This window comes from Corvus brachyrhynchos, unplaced genomic scaffold (genome assembly GCF_000691975.1).
Source record: "Corvus brachyrhynchos isolate BGI_N302 unplaced genomic scaffold, ASM69197v1 scaffold3, whole genome shotgun sequence".
NCBI classification, from domain to species: Eukaryota; Metazoa; Chordata; class Aves; order Passeriformes; family Corvidae; genus Corvus; species Corvus brachyrhynchos.
In genome coordinates, this window is record NW_008237619.1 from 2,448,573 (window position 1) to 2,468,201 (window position 19,629).

Sequence of the window (19,629 nt, forward strand, 5' to 3'; positions counted from 1 at the left end):
CCGCGGTCTGCGGTCCGTGCTGAGAGCCTGCCTGGCAAACTGCAAAGTTTTGTCAATAAAAAGCCCCAAGACATTCAGCGTGCGTTTCCCAGCGTGCGTGTTTCCCCAGAGCCAGCAGTGCCTTGTATCCAAGAAGGCCAGAGGTGTGCATTGGGAAGAGCACTGCCAGCAGGTCGAGGCAGGCGATCCAGCCCCTCTGCTCAGCCCCGGTGAGGCACCTCTGGAGTGCTGTGTCCAGGTCTGGGCTCCTCAGTACAGGAGAGACACGGAGCTCTTGGAGCGGGTCGGGTGGAAGGCACTGAGGGCGATTGGAGCACTTCTCTTAGGAGGAAAGGCTGAGGGAACTGCGCCTCTTCAGTCTTGAGAAGAAGTGGCTGAGAACGGACCTCATTAACGGGCTCACACCTCCTCACCTTCTCTCAGCCTTAGGTATATGAGTGCAGGAGCCAAAACTATGTCTTTTTGCACTGTACTTTTATATACAGGCCATGGCAGCCACAAAGAAAAGAAAATAATCATAGAATGTCCAAATCATTTAGACTGGAAAAGATCTCAAATATCATCAAGTCCAACCTTTGACCAAATACCACCGTGTCAACTGGACCATAGCACTACATGCTACATCCAGTCGTTTCTTGAGTATCTCTAGGGATGCCCCTCCACCACCTCCCTGGGCAGCCCATTCCAATGCTTGACAACCCTTTCTGCTAAGAAGTTCTTCCTGATGTCCAACCTTCCCTGACGTGTGAAAATGAACGCTAAGAAAGGTCAGTGCCTGCCAAGGTAAGGATGTATTCCCATCCCAGCACCAGGCCAGCACCTGTAGGTCATGGGACACAGCAGAGGAGGTTTTTAAGACTCAGCCTACCTGGTTTGCAACTGCCCGAGAGCCTTCAGGGTAAGCAGGTATTTGACTCCCAGGCAGGTAAGCTTGAAGGGCTTTTATGATCAGTGCAGACTGATCATAAACAGGGGTGCCTACCACCATGCTCTGCTTATGTTGTCTTGATGTCCACCACTACAGAACCCACCCCACTTCATGATGATGATGGCAAACTTAGCGAAAAGAAATCAGTCATAAAACCACACTGGTTTTCATTTCCACAGTGAGTTAATACTTCATTCCATTCAAGTCATGTCTAAGTCAAATATTGAGAAAACTGCAAAATCCTCAAACTCAAGCAATTTCTGGTTTATAGTTAAACAAAAAAATTGTCAATATCCAAGCTTGGTGATAAATTTTTCAAACAGGTTCATAAAAAATGAAAAAGATACTATATTATGTATATGCAGTAAGCAGACTACACTCCTAATTCCACTGCCCTCCCAAAGGTTATTTTCCATAGCTCTTTTATGGGAAAATACATGGAATAGTTAACTGTTACTGAGAAATACAATATTGCTTGCATGACATACAAATAGTTGTATATAACTATTTAAAAGACAGAAATGTCTCAGGATAATGCAGCAAGAAAATATCTGAAACAAGTGTATTTTTAAAAATGTTTATTGAAATGCCTTCATTGCATCATGCAGGATACAAAAATCATTATTAGAAAACCTTTATAACTATACTTAGGAATAAAATCAAGATACATCAGGGAAAAATAATAACTGTATAAACAAAAGCAATTTATTTCTGATAGTGTTTTAAATTATAGATTACAGGCTGTGATCTGCACAGATGATAACAATTCTCTTGCAACAACAGTCTCTTCTTTTATGATTCAAGTCGAAACTGATGTTTGTCATGCTAGAACAACCACATCACCTGTGTATACCACAAACCTATTCATTACAGTTACAGGGTTTTAGAAGTATAACAAAAATATTCTGCCAGCATACTTCTATTCTGTTTTCAGTTTATTTGTTTAATCAAAAACCATTAACTTTTCATCAAGGGGAAAAAAAAAAAAAGGCTAATGTGCTTTCTTCTAGTACACAAACCACAGAGCGTGAGAGTTTTGATTACTGAAATAGAACCCCTTTAAGGTCATAATATGAGACTTTCTTGAAGTTCATTTCAATTAAATAATTTATATTTTTGCAATATTACTCCGGGACTTGGAGGTGATTTTAAAATGGGAGACCACTGCACCCTCAGTATTTTTGCCGTTTTAGGAATCTCAATCCCTACTACTTCAAACTTTCGGGGGTTTTTATTCATACACTGCTTAGTGTAAACTCTTAGAACTCACCTCTCTCTTTTTATTCTATTAGACAGCATTATTCTGTGCAGATATACATTAAACAACAAAACAACTCTCTGTGACTGAAAGCTTGGCTCCAAAGAATTCAGATAGGTAGAGATTTTGGTGCTGGCTTCAAGGCAGGCAATGTTTCAGAGATTTCAATAGAGCGTTCACTTGGCAAAGAGTAAGATTAGAACCACACTGGGACCTTACTACATGAAAGAAGATTGCTGTAGGGTCCAGAATCAGCTTATTCTATTCAACAGGGAAGATGAAAAAAATCCCTCTTTATGAGGAAGTTAATACATGTGTTTCCATTTCTCATCCTTGTGGGAAAAAATGCATCTTTATAAAGCTATCCTTCTCTTCTCTTTTCTTTTTTTTTTTTTTTGTGGAGCTCCATAGATGCAAACTTTAAACATACAGTTGTTGCCACTAAGTGCTTGAACACACAGAATATCATAACAATTTAATTACATTAAAGGTCATTAAGAGTTTTGGCACTGTCCCCTTACAGAAAGTTAGGTACAACTAACAATATGAAAACATAAGGGAATTGTATAACTCTTTGGCTCTGTTGTAACACTTAACTACTAAGGCAAGAACTGTGTGTACCTTAGGGCTGCTCCTTGTTTGTATTTTTATAAAATACTTGACTAAAAGTTTTAAAAAGTCACCTAATTATCTATAAATGTCAAATGTTGCATATTAAAATATATGCTTATTACACCTTTTTGTTTCACAACTAGAATTTTTGCATACCAATGAGAACACACATACTTGTAAACTGTTCAGTGTAAGTTTATGAAGACATTCTCTGTATAAGAGAATTTGTAGAAACTTATCATTCAATCAAGATGCTGTAATTAAAATTGCCTGATTATCCATTTTGGAGCACTGTGATTCTCTCAACAGCTTTAGCTTGTTCATTCCTATTAAAATCAACTAAAACAGGTAACAAGCCTCCCTTTTCAATGCATTTTTAACCCCCTCTCAATCTGAGGTTTCAGGTGCACGTCATAAGGAGGACATTTCAGGGTATTCACTGGCTTTTCAGCTGTCACTAGGTATGGCTAACTTCATTAGTTATTGCAGGATGCCCTATCGCTCCCCTTTTATTACAACATGAAGTGGGTGTAGCCTTCTGCGCCTGTAACAATGACATCCATCCAGATCCTCATGGCTTCTGGAGAAGGAGCAACCATGTAGTAGATGCGGTCATGGGTCTTAACACTGAAAGTCAGCAATGGGTTGGGACTCTAGAATAAAACACAAAGAAGATATCAAAAGCATGAAATCAAAGCCATTTATTGGTACCAGAGGTGGAATTGCTTACAGGGATATTTATGAATAGGGTTAAGAAGAAAGATAAAATGCTGTACCACTGCATCTTCTATTGCAGCAGAGATGCATTTGAAGTGTTTGTAGCCACCATAAACACCTTTGCATCATTTTTCCAGTAGACTATTATACAGTACTACAGGGCTCCAAGCTGTTGTTTCATGCCCAATTAACTAACCCCTCCCCTCTGTCCAGTGGCTTTCACAAATTGTTCACAGTTCATTTAAATTACAGATGAGAGGCTGGGGGTGCCATGAGCACAGTTAACTCCCTCCCTGGCACAGAGGCATGTAGCCAGGCCTTGACTTGTCCATGCCACTGATTTCAGCAGTCTCACCACTGGACGAAAGAACTACTTGCAGCAAATACCACTTTGCAGGTAGACACACTTATCTCTGCTTCCATCGGTATTAAAAAAACGCCAAAATAGTGATAATTACAGATTAGCTTCCTTTTCCTACACTCCAGGATTTTTTTTAATATTTGTTTTGTTTCTTTAATTGTCCCCCAATAGTGTTAGCTCTCCCTTTAATTTTACAGCGACTACCGTACTTTGGGTACTCTATGTGATACGTGGTTAAAACGCCAATAACAAAGTTTACCTTATATGCATTCTTTAGATGATCATAATAGACTTCTTCAATAGCTTGGAAATATATTACACCTTTTAATTTAGTTTCATGTTTGTCTAAAATGGAAAAGAGAGAAAGACTTCAGAACTGAAATGAACAGTAAGAAGCAAAAGCTTTATTTGCATTTCCATGTATGTTCAGCTGATAAGTGACTTAACAGTTCCGCTTCTGAAATCCCACAGAAACCTTCAACCTTTCTTACTAGTTTGTTGGTTTTGTTGAGAGATGCATTTTTGACTTTAATATGTTTTCTTTTTCACCTAGTTTCCAAGGGTAAAAGCTTTTGCAATTTCCTCATCTATTTGCAAGTCACTCCCTTCACTGAAGTGTCTAAATGTTATGGAGGGTATTAGCTCACAGAAGGCCAGATGTGTCTCAGATACATCCACTCTTCCCATTCCATGAAAACCAGCCAGACTTCATACAGTTCTCAGGCTAAGACCTCCAGTTTGCCTTCAATGGAAAACTGTAATGGTAGTCAAATTTTCAATACAATCTGACACCAAAACCTTTATATTAGAACATAATTGGTGCATGTACTTTTTTTGAAAAATGCTTCTTCACATGTGAACTAAACAGTCACCACTATAATGTTGCACAAGAAAAAGGAGAGGGCAGCACAGCATCCACCCTCCATTTTCCTGCAGCGGAGAGAGAAATTGTTAAGAAGCATCCCAACTGCATGTGGACACTGAGGGGCAAACTTCCTTTCACTCCCAGCACTTTTGTATTAGGGGAATATAATGCTTTCTGCCCCCAAGTTATAGTATCATGTCAACACTCAACAGTCATGCAGAACATCTTTCTCAGTCCCATGAGGGATTTTGCTGTCATTTAAACACTTGGGGAGCTCAACTTATGTCCTATGGGTAGCTGCAGACAATTCAGAAAGCTTCATGTGATGGCAAAATGAAATCCCAGAGAGCAAACAATACAGCTTTGGGAATCTTCCTGCCAGCCCCCAGAGGAACAGTACTGAAGCACTGAGGTATAGGATTATGAGATTACAGTACACATTACATTGAGATAAATACAGCACTATACAAAGCATACTCTCTGTGCAGTACAAGTAGGCAGGGAACCCACTCTCCTTTCAAGCCCCACCTGGGGCCTTGGTTACAAGACTATTTCAGGTATCCACAAGCTCCCATCACAAGAGTCTTGGCAGAGTTCCCTGAATGCTTCAGTTCAGAAAGTGCAGATGCTTCAGTCACTGCACTAAGCTGTCAGACTTCAGGGTAAGTTCTTTGTTCAGTGCACTGGCAGAACTAAAGCAATATCTCAGTACATTCACTTAAGAGTTCAATTACTCTGAATTTACAGCACCAATATTTTGGAAGTCTACTACATATTTAAAGATCTTGACAGATCCTCGCTCATACAAGCAGAGGCATTTTAGTGCAGCTGGTACAGACCTCATAAAACTATGCTTGTTGGCTGGAGTCCTTGAGACATTAGCAAAAGTTTTCGTTGGTAATTGAAATTACACTACGGCAACTGTACTGCACTCAAAAATGAAACCGTTAAATGCTAACATAACTACTAAAAAAGACAAAAATCAGTACCAGATGGGAACACTACTGTATGTTACTGGCCTTCCTAACCAATAAACCAGATGTTAGGAAGAAAATAAAAAATGTTTGTCACATTCTTCCTTGTATTACTGCAAACTAATAAGAAATATTCAGTGGGTATGTAATGAATGAACATAATGAATTCAAGTACACCTTTTAAAAAATATACAGAACAATGCATAACCCTACCGTCAATTTTAAGTTCCTTATATGATGCTGGAAAGCAGTAATGTCATTAAAGTAAATGAAACTGTTTGGGTGGTTTTTGTACTCATGGTGTTTTCTTCTGCTTCTTAGCAATGACCATCCTACATATGCCTCTTTCTGGACTCTGAACAATAAATATTCAGAGCACAATGTTATTTTTGTGGCTTCCTCTGAAACTTCAAAATCAAACCACGTGTATATTTGCACAGCATTTGGAGAAATATGTTCTTAAATTCCCCATTTCCAGGTTTACCCTAAGATAACAACGTAAGGTAATGCTTATAATGGCTCCAGATATTGTAAAACACAACTTAGTGTACAGAAACCTCTTTGGAGTATTGCATATTCTTCATCTGAAATTCCTTACACTTTCAAAATAAGGCAAACTCAAAAAATCCATGTGTGTTTAATTTCCTGAAAGTCTTTCCTTCACATTAAGCAGGAGGACTGCAGAAGCATTCAATTTAATTTTAATGTAAGTATAATAAATTATATTCTTGTATGAAGGCTACAAGAAATTCAGTCATTGGGGGAAGTGTATAATATTTAAAAATAAAATATGTGGACCCATTATTCTGTGTACTTGTAACCTGATCATCTTCCATTTTTTCTCTTGCCCGTCTGCATCTCTTTCTTTATTTTGTTTTGTATGCTCAATTCTGCCTTACCTCGCATGAGGATTGAACTCTATAGGGAAGGGTTCACATGACCTCTAAGTGAATGGATGAAATGGAAACCTAAGTTTTATCTGCACTCCCTACTTGTTCATAACTCAGCTAGGTTTGATAAGAAGATAGAAGAACAGATGAACCCTAGTAGCAATCCTGCAACCTACCTGCATAATAAGTAAAAGTTCTCTTGTTTCTGTCAAAAACAAACCACCGTTTTTTCCATGTTTTAATTTTTCCTCCCATTTTAATCAGAAAGCCTCGGCAGGTCTTCTCTGTGAGAGAAATGTGGTAACAGGTCTCTATGTTGTGCCCAGCTGTTTCAATGTGACTTCGTAGGTCAAAGTCTTCCTTTCTAACAGGCAAATAGCGAGTCAAGGGACGGGCCTACAGGAAAGAAAAGAAAATCATATGATTTTTAAGAGAAGCCTTATCATCTCCTACTCTTTCTGCTGCGAGGATGTAAGTGAAAGCTGCTCATAGAGTCTAAGAATAAATGTAAGAAAAATAAAGAGCTTTTACTGCAGCTGTATTTTTCTTGAAAAATTCTTTAAACTTCTAACTTTACAGTGTTGGCTACCTTTGTAAAAGCCAGAGAGAGCATAGAAGTTTCTTGAAATCAACAGCTGATAAGCTGGTAAAATAGGGGCCACAGCACAGAAAAGTTGTCTTAGAGAAGACATTAATTAAATGTAAGGGTGTGTTGCTACCTTAGATGAAGTCCAAGAACTTCATATGTAGGATGTTAAGCAAACCCTTTATTTCTCTGGATCAAATACTCACTGCACACATGTCACTCTTTAATTCTACTGCTACAGGTATTTTCATGCAGAGTATAATATATAAATAAATGCTATTGCGGGAAACATTAATAATAGGAGTGAACTGTAATTGCCAGTTAGTTTCAGGGGTTGCAGTGAAAAAAACAATTATTTTCTGCTGAACAAATTAACTGTGATATCTAGTTCACAGATATCTAGGTATGGAGAGCTGAAGTGCATCCTTCTTCAAGAGACAGCAAAGCACTGCAGGAGACAGTGCCTCATTCTTGACTGCAGTTCAAGACTCTACATCAGGCCTGGATAGTGTCAGTTGGGAGAACAAGGAGAAGACAGTGATTTGGAACCTCTGCCAACTGAGGGAATATTCTTGTTCTCCGTGCCTGGAGGGTCTATGCACAATCACCACCCCCCTCACGTTAAACACAGAAGACAGGTCTCCCTGAGAAGGCTCCTGCCGCAGTTGAAGCAGAGAGAGGCTACTTCGGAACAGAAGCTGATTTTAGGTGCTTTCAAGATCTGTGAAAGGAGCATCTCCCTTTCTCCCTCTAGACTCCAGAGAAGTCAGTGACCTGGAGAAACTAATCTGCCCCTGCTCCATTCCTAAAGTTAGCTTGTTAAATCCCACTGTGAGTCTCAAATCAAAGGGATTTTCCCTCATTGCATTCTTAGGAGCCTCTTGGTGCAATAGGAGCTGTGTTGCCCACAAGAACCCTTAGCACCCTTCTAAAATTATGCAGTGCTGTATGGTACAAGCTGGCACCAGTTCTGGCAAGTGCAAGGGTGGAGTTTCTTCCTCTCATTTACGTTTTTAAGTGGGGGAACAAAAAATTGGTCTCACTGTACAAAGGAAAGAAAAAAGAAAAAAACCCAGTAATTTTTGACAGACAGTTTTTGTCTTCCTGCCAATTCAGCCTTCAGCCTCTCTGCCAAGTCTGCCAATTAGCAGTAACTGACAGGACATTCTATTACAACACGTGCACGCTCTAATTTGGGATAAAGATATCAGCATTGCATCGTTGTTTACGCCATACTTGAGTTGTCAACAAAATTTCTTAGAAAAATAGAAGGCAACCAAGCAAGTAAAATTTAGCATTCATAATTACACTTTATATAAAAACAAGGGAATGAGTCTATTTAACTAGAAACAGCTGGTTAACCATCAGCAAAGGTAGCACAGATAAAACCAGAAAGATATTCCAATATGACATGGAAACTTCTGCACTCAAATACTTCTATTAAGATGGAGACATTTTCTTGCTCTGGTGTACTAGCAATGACTGCCTAGTCTATTTGCTGTACCTTATAGATGTTATTGGTTTTGGAGGAATAAACAAATAGGTAAGACCCTAAGCCTACAGAAAACTCAAGGTACCTCTAAGCCTGAGAAGAAGCAAAAATATGTCGAAAGTAAAACTTTTAAAATTAAGTAATATTTCTCATTGTATAGTCCCATTAATTTTAGAAGAGAATAATATTTACTCTCTGCTGTAGATGGGGAGCTGAAAAAACTTCCTTATCTGTCTTTTCCTTTTCGGTCAAATGTTTGGAAGTAATAATACACATTTCAAGGTATTTTATGCATTAAAAGAAAAAACAAATCAAAACCCACCAGCTCCACACCAATGCTTTATAAAATTAACACACAAATTTCTGTTGTTCTGGCCAAACAATTCTGCTCTGCCTGTATTCAGTAACAAACTTTATAGGATTAATATTGATACTTTATATATAAAATGCTAAATAGATACCTATGCTGTTATCTAACTTTAAATGAATACTTGGCTCCAAGAGCCCAAACATACTTCTAGCAAAGGAATTGCACCTCAGAAATACTAAATCCATTTGTTCAGCTGAAAGCAGTCCTGTTTACCATTGGCAGAAATACACTTAGTCCTTTCTGTATATGAAGGGGAAGCCTTACACTTCAAAACCACTTCACATCCACATTATCTGACCTGTGCTCTTTGTTTCTCACGTATTTTGACTTCCTTTTCAATTAGTTTTTGCCTCTGGCTTGTTTCTTCCTCCAGTCTTTTCTCCAGTTGCTCTCTGCGGCGTTTTTCTTCTTCCAGAGCTCTTTTCTTAGCTTCCATCTCCCGTTCCTAGATACCACAGCACACACAGAACTTCAATTATATGTGAAACTATAGTTGGCAATGTCATTTCTAAGCTAGGGCTAAATACCTTTTTGTCCCTTAAATAGGCAGAAATATATGTCCAGCACTGTGGACTGAAATTCAGAATAAGAATTGCAAATAGAAATGAAGGTTCTTCTTAAGCAGCTTCCCCAGCAGGTGTCAAACTAATGCTGACCAAGTTTCTGATGGGATTTTGCCATCAACTCGCCCTTTGAGATAGCAGATATTGCATATGGGCTCAAGGTTGTAGTGTGAGGTCAAGCCAAGGGGAAAGAGGTAATTTTTAAGTGTCTATTAGGTATAAGCTGGGTAGGGTTCTATGTTGCATTTAGGAGAACATTATCCAAACTAACATGCCTACTCTTAGTTATTCAAAATTATGCTTACCCTGGTCTCAAGAAGCCGAGTCTTTTCAGCATGCGCTTGTTTGAGAAGTCTCTCCATCTCCTCTATTCTTGCAACGTTTGAAGTGCTAGCACTGCAAAAAAGACCCATTATTTCTTATTTAAAGGAATAGTTGGTATTTAAATAAATATTTTGCAGTCCAACATAGTTTAAGAACAGAGTTGATAGTGTTCTGATCCAATTCAGTGCAGTAGCCACTAACAAAAAAAGAGGTATGTTTGGTGAGTTGTGAATGACTACAGCAGTTCTGTTTCTTCCATACTTTAAGCATTTCTAGAAAAAAAGTGATTCTCTCACCTTAAACGTGGTAGAATATAACATACATTTTAAATAGGTCAGAACAAAGCATCATACATTGTTTTTCTTTAAAGTCTGATACGGCTAGAAAATATTCTCAAACACCATCTATAACAGCCTGAATTAATTTTGCTAAAGGGAAATTTTGTCAAGAAGAAATAACTGCCTATCTTTCAGATTTTATCAACAAAATCAGCTTACACTCTTTTCTTCTTCCACCAAAGTTTGCCTTGTGAGAAGCAGAAAGACCTGTTGTAAAGGGTCCCTTTCTGTTTTTTGTATTGATTTGGGATATTTGTTTGTGTTGCTTTTGTTTTCCTTCTGGCATTGGCTGCAAGAGTCAGAGGGAAGCACAAGAGCAAACAGCACCAGTGAAATTCAACAGCTGTTGCAGCTTCCCAGTCCTGGGCTGGAGACGGGACTTAGAAGATGGCCCGAGGTAGCTCAGACAGCACCAAAAGGGTCCTTCAAATGGTCAGAGCAGGAAGTCAGAGAGAGAAAGGTTTCACATCATTGGCACGTTAGATCAATGCAGAGAGTTTGTTCCCAGCCTGTCTCCACCTATCAGAAACTTGCTGACTATCCCTTTAAAACAGAAATCCTCAAAACCCCAGTCCTAATGTTTTTCCTTTAAAAAAAGCAAAAACAACCAATGCAAAAAAGCCCAAACAAACCACCCAGCAGAATGACTGCCACTGGTATTTTCTGAAACTCTTAACAGTGATAATGACTAAAAGGGGAAATCAGGGGGCTTCCCTGACCCAGCAAACAGATGCTAAGTAAAACACAGCATGCTAGCCAAAAAAGTTGGCCTTGTGTTCACAAGGGATTCATAGTGCTGCGACAAATCTGTACTTAATTATCAGCCTCTGTTTATGCTTCTGAAACTGCTCTGGCTGGACTGTGAGCAGGAAAAAAAAAAGTAGCAGGAATGAAAGCACTACCATAGTGTCAGAAATGAAAAACAGACTGTCACGAGAAAATTGTTTGCACACAATTTTGAGACTCATCTGGACTTTTAACACAGATCATGGAAATTTCTTTCCTCTGAGAAATGGTGTCTGAGCTGACAGCCTCTGAGGATGGGAAAAGCAAGCCTTTCAGTGTCATCTCTTAATTTTTACTGACCCAGAAAAGGGAGAGAAAAGGGCAAAAAGACTGTTGGAGGAAGCCTAAGTGTTTCAGCTTAAGCATCTAGTTGGTTAACATGGTGGACTTGTGGAACAAGGGTACGTCATCAATGGCAGATGTCCTTGAGAAATTTCTTATCAGAGGAAATTCCTTCTCTGTAGTGACCAGGAGAGGAAGCACTGACTGCTCTGTAGACTTCAGCATTATCACTTAACTTCTCTATATTTTTATTTTCCATCTTTCAAAAAATAGGTGAGAAGTAGTTAAACCTGATTATGAGAAGCTACACAAATATGATGCCTGTCGAATGATCTTACATTTTCTTAACCGATCAGCAGCATTCACACTATCGCAGTGTCAACATGTAAATGTACATATTCTCTTTTTTCATTATGCTCCTATGACCACTGCAGGATCAGAAGGAAAGAAGATTTACCTGGAAATGTTATCTGGTGAGCACGCTGATATGCTTGTCTCCATACTGTCAGAACTGTCTAAGCTTAATGTATCAAAGGCATGGTCCTTGTAACTACGATCTGGGTAATGGAAACTGTTCAAATACACATTGGATTCTGATGCTGTTCTGCTGTAGAATTCTGGAGACTTCTGCCTTTGGTTTTCACAGATGCGCTGATGGTTGTACCCTATAAAGTACAGAGGAAACATTGATTTTACACAAAAATTATGTGACAGGAGCATAACTTGTTAGCTGCGCAAGTGTTTTGAACATCACCTCAGTCTTTACTGCGCTGTGAGCAAGGTACTACAATATTGCAGTTAATTTACAAGTTAGTCACACTGAAATAAAAGCTTTAAATACCTGTTTTATCTATGATGGATTCAAATATATGCATATTAGTATAGCTGACTTTTCAATCTATGTTCTTGTATGTGTATTATGAAAATCTAATTTGAACAAATGAAATTTACATTTTAAGATTAAACTTAGGCCTAATTTGGAAAGTAATGCAGTTAAATTCGGAGATTTAGAAGAAATGACACTGACTAATTAGAGAAAAAGGAAAAACGTCCTGATATTGAATATTCTTGAGTACTTGTCTGGTGGACTTTATTGAATATGGATTTTTTTTTTGTCTCTTTGGGAAAACTTTGCCTTCTGGTAACTACAATTGGACTCTTAGTTTCAGCTGAAATAATACTGACTGCTTGTTATAGAATCATAGTTACTGGTGTAGAGGTACTTTACTGGAGTTTTGAAACTGCAGTTCACCCTATAGAATTGAAGCAGATCCTTATAGCTCAATGATCTTGAAGAAAAATAAGATTCATTCAAAGGCTCTGCTGCTATATTTTCACAAAAACATTTTTTTCTGAAGTCATCCTTCTTGAACACAAGGAACTTTGTTTGGCTTTGTGTCCTTTGAAAATGTCTCTTCACCATTATTTTTACCCTGTATCTCCATTGCACTTTGAAAGTAATGCAGACTTAGAGAGAGGATGTTGAGCTTGCCTGATGAAGAGGAGAGTATAAATGACAGTTGTCATTTTAACTGCTGAAGTATTTTACAGTGCCCTTTTAAGGGTTTTTCAATCTATGTGATTACAAATGCAACTGGCACTGCTCATCTTTCCCTTCAATGAATGCAAGAAGTGAGACTTTCTCACATTTCTGATACTCAGTCAGGTTTATAATATTCTCTGCACATTCCTGACCCAAATTCTGAGCTGCTGGCAGAGCTGGAGATTAGGAAGCACTGATAGACTACATGAAAACCTCACATTCTTACAGGAAGGCAGCAACTGACATTCCACATATTTAAGATAAACAGACACAGGAAAAGTGCAGACAAATGTACAAACGCAGCAAGGTCCAGATAAAAGTTTTTACTAGACACCATTAAGACACCAATGTGAGGAAAACATGCTTAAAGTGCAAATATTTTTCTGCCTTATTCTCATTCCCTATCTGTACATACAAGGTTACTCTCTGGTATTTTTTGCCATGCCAGAGCTGGGAGAGTCCCAGTTCATAGAGCCAACAACTGCAGTTATCTGAAAAGTGTGTCTGCAGCTGAATGATTAAAGCATGTCATTAAAGAAACTGTGCCATACAAGCATTTCCAAGTTAGTTTCCTCCTCACTTCCCTCTGTACCATACAAAACTTTCTTGGAGATAGTTAAAGCTGGTTTCTAAGGAACTAAAAGGACTCATTTGCCATTTAAAAGAACACTAAATTTCAATAAAAGTTCAATTGCATCGATTAGTAAAAGAGACAAAAGGGACACAAAGACACCTCAGTAGTCATAAGTAATAGCATCACACAACACAGGTGTTACTGATTCATATGCAGTTTGCTTTTTTCCCTCTTATTTTGACAAATGCTTCTGTTATTGCAGATAAGCAATTACCTTTCATGCTCGAACCTTTGGAATGACTAATTGCTTCTGTGAAATGGTAATCAGTGATTCATTAGGTAAAGAGAGAAAAAAATTAATTACTGAAAAACTTTATTCAAATGCATGTTTTTCTGTTGAGCCCTCTACAAATCCTTGCCTACTCAGAAATCTTAATTCCATATTTTATATTTCACTGAAAAATAAACCCATCTAAAAGGCATAGAGCAGCATAGCAGTGCTACAAATGCTCTATCCCCTAAGATAAAGAACACATTTTTGAGGAAAACATTTATCAGTTAAATTTATGCAATCATGCAAATGTAACTAAACACTGCAAGAAATCAACATTTGTTAGGTTGCAAAATGAGATGCATTCATGGAAACAAAGCATAATTCAGTGTTCTCCTTTTATCTTCAACAGGCAGCTCAAAGCTCAGGATCAGCTGTGTACCAACACCACCAGGCTTCACAACCAAGCTGCCTCCATCACAGCCACACCTACACATTGGGCAGGCACCATCTGTTGTTCAAGGAATTTTTAACTGCTCAGGTGCCTATTTACACAACATGCACTTAAAAATATTAGACTCCTTGTAAAATCCAGTACTTAACTAAAATTTTCCTACAAGCCAAGATTAGTATCAGTCAAGTCTAAGCTGATACAGGAGCTAAAATGTTTGTTGTTGCATTGGTTTTACTACAGAGCTCCACTGCTCTGCAGCAAACCCGTAAACTTAACAATGTTAACAGCCACAGTGTTGAGAAAAATATTGCAATTATCCATAAAGCCATGTCATCAAAGAAAAGCATTCCAAAGGAGTTACTGCAGAATCACAAGAGCCAGGTATACCACCACAAAATTATGGTGAGGGTAGAACTAAAAGTGAAAGCTGTTATTAAAAGTGGCACTGTCAAGTATGTAAAAAACCCAATAGTACTTTATGAAAATGATCCCATTACATTTTTCTTTTATTCCTATTCTTTCTTCTTTCTCTCTCTTTTTTTTTTTCTTTTTAAAGATTGACATTAACATGTCAAGATACATTTGTTGTGTGGAAACATGCCAAAGTAGGAAGCCGAAGTCTGTCTACCTTGTCATTGTCACCTACAGATCTGCAAAGACTTCTAAATTTTCTGCTCTACTTGTGTGGCTATGAGCAAAGAAGCAAAAAATTAGGCCTGTGCAAAGCCACAGCTCTGCAGATATCAGCATAAGTCAGAAGTTTTGTTGTGACAGGTTATTTGACAGCAGGAAAAAAAGTATTTTTGAAGTGCTATCATTATTTAACCATTAGTTAAAAGTTTTTCAAGAGTCTGGGAACTACTTGACAGTGCTGATTCAACTGGTACTTTTGGAAAAACATCACATGAGAGATACAGCCAGGGAAAGGGATGTTTTCATACCTTTTCTGTTTTTTCCTGAGTTTGACAAGAAAAAGAGTGAAAAACAAACAAAAAAGGCAGACTGCTTTGAAAAATTTCTAAATTGTTTGAACAAATATCCCTTGCTTGCAGTATACTGTTTTTTTTTTTTTTATACAGAGCTTAGAAAGGACAGAAAGAATCATCTCGCTGGTACCTAACTTCTCTGTCCCAACAGCTTTGTTCCCAGTGCTGTGTCTGGTCTTACACCTTAATTCCCAGCTAACCATTCCTTCTTCCCTTCTGGAGTCCATCCTGCAGTCCATGGGACTGCATTAGCTAACCCTCCTTGCTCCTGCCTGTCCTTGTGCAAGCTTCTGGCACCCAGAACTCCCTGTGAGCCCCAAGCCTCCAACTGCGCAGGGTGAGGTCTCAAGATTGTACCAAATAGCAGCTTCTTCATTCTGTTTTTGCATATGGTTTGGGTACAAAGGCATGTACATAGCACGTGAATTTATAAATACAGTCCTTCAAAAATACCTCATGAATGGCTGCTAAGAAATACCTTTTTCCACTAATGATTTAAAACAAATATGTGTCCTCTAAAACATTTAAGTTGCTCTTAACTCAAGCTATGATTACTGACAGTGACTGTTTCTTTCCATAACAATTATTGAACTCACATGACTGACTGAACACCGCTTGATAGTCCTGGAATACAGACTATTTAATAATTAAAAACCTATGAAAATATTTACTACTGCATCCAGCCTAAAATTTATTCATAGATATTACTTGTTTCTTCATAAAACAAATGAGATTGAAATCCATGTTCAAACCCAAGTTGCTGCTCTTAATTTCTTGATTTCACTTTTAACTTTGCTTTTTTTTCAGCTCAGACTTTTACATTTACCTTCTTGGACTGAAATAAGAAAAAATGGAGAAAGCATATTGGAGAAAACTCAATTCAGACCATGACTAGTGTAGTGATAACACTCAGATAATATCTTTAAACCAGCTGAGCTGCTGCTGCCTCCAGCCAGCATTGAATAGACTTGTTTTCAGATCTATATGCACACACCAGAACATCTGATCTAGAACTTTGCTCAATGCTGTCAAGCCTGAAGGAGCACAGGTCCTACTAATAGGACTTCTGGAGCACATCATCCTCTTTGGACAGCAGTTTGTGGGTCACTGCTTGATAGCCAGGACTCCAGACTGAGTGGATGAAGTGGCATTTATCATGTGAGACCCTGGCTCACCACTGAGCCCAGTTCCAGTGCACTGGGTGCAGCCCTATGCCCAAGGTATCAGGAAGCCAAGACGCCCATGTTGTTTGCAATATATCACCTTGACCACAGAAAACTGATGGAGTGAAAAACCTGTCAAGTGGGGAAAGAAATGCAGGGAAAGCAAGAGCTGACTCACTACACATGATAGGTAGAGAACACTTTTTATCTATTCATCACCTTTTTTAGGTGAACAACTAACTTTTGGAGCAGGAAGATTAGAGAGCTCGTATTTATCAGTATAATCAGACTCTTTACATTTATGGAGTTCCACTGATTTGTTCATAAATCTTCTGAAAAATATTAACTTAGTCTGAAAAGGCAAACCTGATCTACCTCGAGAATGTTTTTATAATAAATTATCTGTATTTATTATAAAATAAACATTTATCATTGGTGATGGAATAAAAAAACATCTCCAAGGACATTCATTGACATGACATTTGGCTTGGTTTTCAAAGATGTATTTAAAGATGTCTGCTGAAATTAATCTTAGTTACTCAGTCTCAAGTCCCGTTGATTTTAGTGGAAGACAAGTAAGATTTCAGAATTTTAATGGATGCTGATATTCCATTTCAGTGGTCTTGTGTGGTGCTTTGAAGCAGTACATCCTGTTCAAAACATGACCCAAATCTCACTGTTCCACAGAAATGCATTTTCTTTACTTTTGACTTTGAAGAAAGTTTGTTTTCCCTCTGTGTGCTGAGCATGGGTATAAAGTGTGAGGGGAAACCAGAAATCCCACCAAGTTAAACTCAGTCCCTTCCCTGCTCAAACCATGACATTTATTAAGGCTTTACCTGTGAAGCTGAATGAAAGGTGCTTGAAGACTGTTTTTTCCAGCCCTTCTGTATAGCTGGATAGAAATTCTCTGGGATCTGACTCCAGCCACCTGGCTTGGATATTCCTGTCCTTGCTGAGTTCTGCACTGCAGTGCAGAAAGAGCCCTGCAAACACTTTTGTGGTGTGTTACCCAGACAAAGGAGCTTTCCCCTACCTAGAAACATGGCACTTCAGTGCAAAAGCAGTTATACTCTTCAAGTTCCTCCAACAGCAATAAATTCAAGGAGCTTGAGGTTGAACAGAAAGGGAATAAACCCTTTAGTAAGTACTAAGAGAGGCCACGAACGATCCTTGTGTTCCTATATCCTTCCTGTTAACGACTCTTTGAAAATCCTGTGACAGTTCAAATAAAGCACCTGTCAGCAGCATTGTTTCCCTTTGGCAAAGCTAATGTTTCAGAAGAGGACATCTAGAACTGTTCTCTTTCCCAGTACAAATTAATCCCTTAAGGCTCTCTTCATAATTTTCTATTTCCATTCAAACTGTTGATCTTTCAAAAAATAACAGCCAACTAGTATGATGAGCAGTATAGCACATGATTCCTCAACGGCATATGAAAAGTGCTATGCCAGCTGCCCCAATGAATACATCTTGCTCATTCTCCCCTGCCTCTCTTCTTTGTCATGCCATAATTCGATTTTGATTCGTGAGGTTTCTCTCTTTCTCACTCTTAAGACAAGAAATCTACTCTTAGACTGTCTTAATTTCACCGTGACAAAAAATTTAACATTAGAAGTGATTTACTTTTAAAACCCTTGCCTGTGTTAGGTTTGGTAACACTTTAAAGTTGTGTTTTAGGTCACACACTAACACTCTTTGCAACCGTTTTACAGAAATATTTCCAATTTTAAATACTTGATCTCTTGTCAAAGTTTAGCCAAAATATCCCTATTGATTTTCAGACAGAAATAACATCACAGTGGTGAGTCTGAACGTAATTGCAAGCTATTCCACCTTTGCACACGCGTTACATCAAGGACGCTTTCCAAGCTGAGCATGAAGCTCCTTTTGTATTGTACCTGAAATACGTAAAGGTAAGTTAGCCACAACACTGCAGACTTGTGTAAGGCCTGCTGCATAACTACAGCTCAAAACCAACAAATCACAACTGGATCAGCGCTATAAAGGGGCTGTAGTAAGTCACGATCCTTTCTCAGCTTGCTTGTTCCATCCCTGCATTAAGTCATCTTGGTGCATATGACTGACGTCAGTCATTGCCGTGATCTTTAATAGCTGCAAGCTCTGACAAGTCCTGTAACAACGGGGTGGATCTAGCTCAGCTCAGGCTCAGTTAGTGCAGTTCTACACAAGGACCTCTTGCACTGATATTGATAATGGTGATGCAGATGCTGGAAAGAAAATAAACTGACAGATGGCACTGAGGAGTGCTTCCTTTTGAAGATGGGACACATCAATAGTACATCTCATTAAGGCAGAAAATAGGTGTATTGACTCAAGTCAACAAACAACAGACACAGAATCCCATAGCCTACAAGATCACGTTTCAGAGGTGTAGCTTGCTTTTGGATCTGCAATTGCTGTATCCCTATTAAAAAACACAGCCATCTATCCACAACAGAACAGCTCTCTTCCTTCCTATTTTGTAGCCCAAATATTTAAGACCACTTATAATACCACAGTCACAGCTTCTTAAAGTTATCTCTCTCTGGGAAATTTATCCAAGCAAAAACATGTGCCTGTGAAAAACAATTTTTAAATCCCAACATAAAAAAAAAAGGGAAGGAAAAAAAGAAAGAACATATAATATATTGCTTCAAAATCACTCACAGAAATTACCCAGTTAACACAATGTGTACTTTCAATATACTTTTCTTGTGTACTGGATTATATTTGGTGACCGTGTACTTCAAAACTACACATGCACCTACGTCCTAATATTAACATCTTATTTTGCCAATATCAAAAAATCAATTACATTTAGAGCTTGCTTTTGTCACCAAGAAGTAAACTTTTATTTTACATGTCTGTTTGTCTGTTTCAGGCTTATTTATGAAGAATTGAACACTGATTTTAAACAGAAATGAAACAATGAAAAGGTCTTACCTTTGTGCATCCTTCTCGACTCCGAGTCTTTGGTCATGGTTGCCAGGCAGTGAGGAAGTACACTGCCACAGCTGTTGCTCTGTCCTAATGGTAAATGTCCCTGCAGGAAATTTTGTAAATACGTGCTTAAAACTGTATTTCAAGACTTATTTTATCAGCAATGGCAAAATAATGTGCTTTGTCATGGATATTAATGTCATGTCATATCAATCAGCCATGGATATTTCCATTATGTACAGTCTCTATTAGGCCAAAATGTTTTCAGAGTAGTACCTCCACCTTCCTGCTGTATGTTGATTTACCATGTCACAAATAAAGAGTATTTTCACTTTATACATAATTTTAA

At 38.3% G+C, this 19,629-nt stretch overlaps 1 protein-coding gene across 11 annotated transcripts in view; it reads right to left on the bottom strand.

Moving 5' to 3' along the window:
- Positions 1-1,491: 1,491 nt before the first annotated feature.
- PHLDB2 (pleckstrin homology like domain family B member 2) overlaps positions 1,492-19,629 on the bottom strand; it is a 66,128-nt gene continuing 47,990 nt past the window's right edge. For 10 of the 11 annotated variants that reach the window (XM_017731774.1, XM_017731772.1, XM_017731776.1 and 7 more), the window contains 7 exons: positions 19,284-19,383; positions 11,804-12,011; positions 9,922-10,012; positions 9,352-9,498; positions 6,782-7,001; positions 4,136-4,221; positions 1,492-3,451 (listed from right to left, as the gene is read on the bottom strand). In XM_017731774.1, the coding sequence (XP_017587263.1) occupies positions 3,311-3,451; positions 4,136-4,221; positions 6,782-7,001; positions 9,352-9,498; positions 9,922-10,012; positions 11,804-12,011; positions 19,284-19,383 (993 nt within the window). In that variant the 3' untranslated portion in view covers positions 1,492-3,310. The other variant, XM_017731782.1, reaches the window with a different exon arrangement.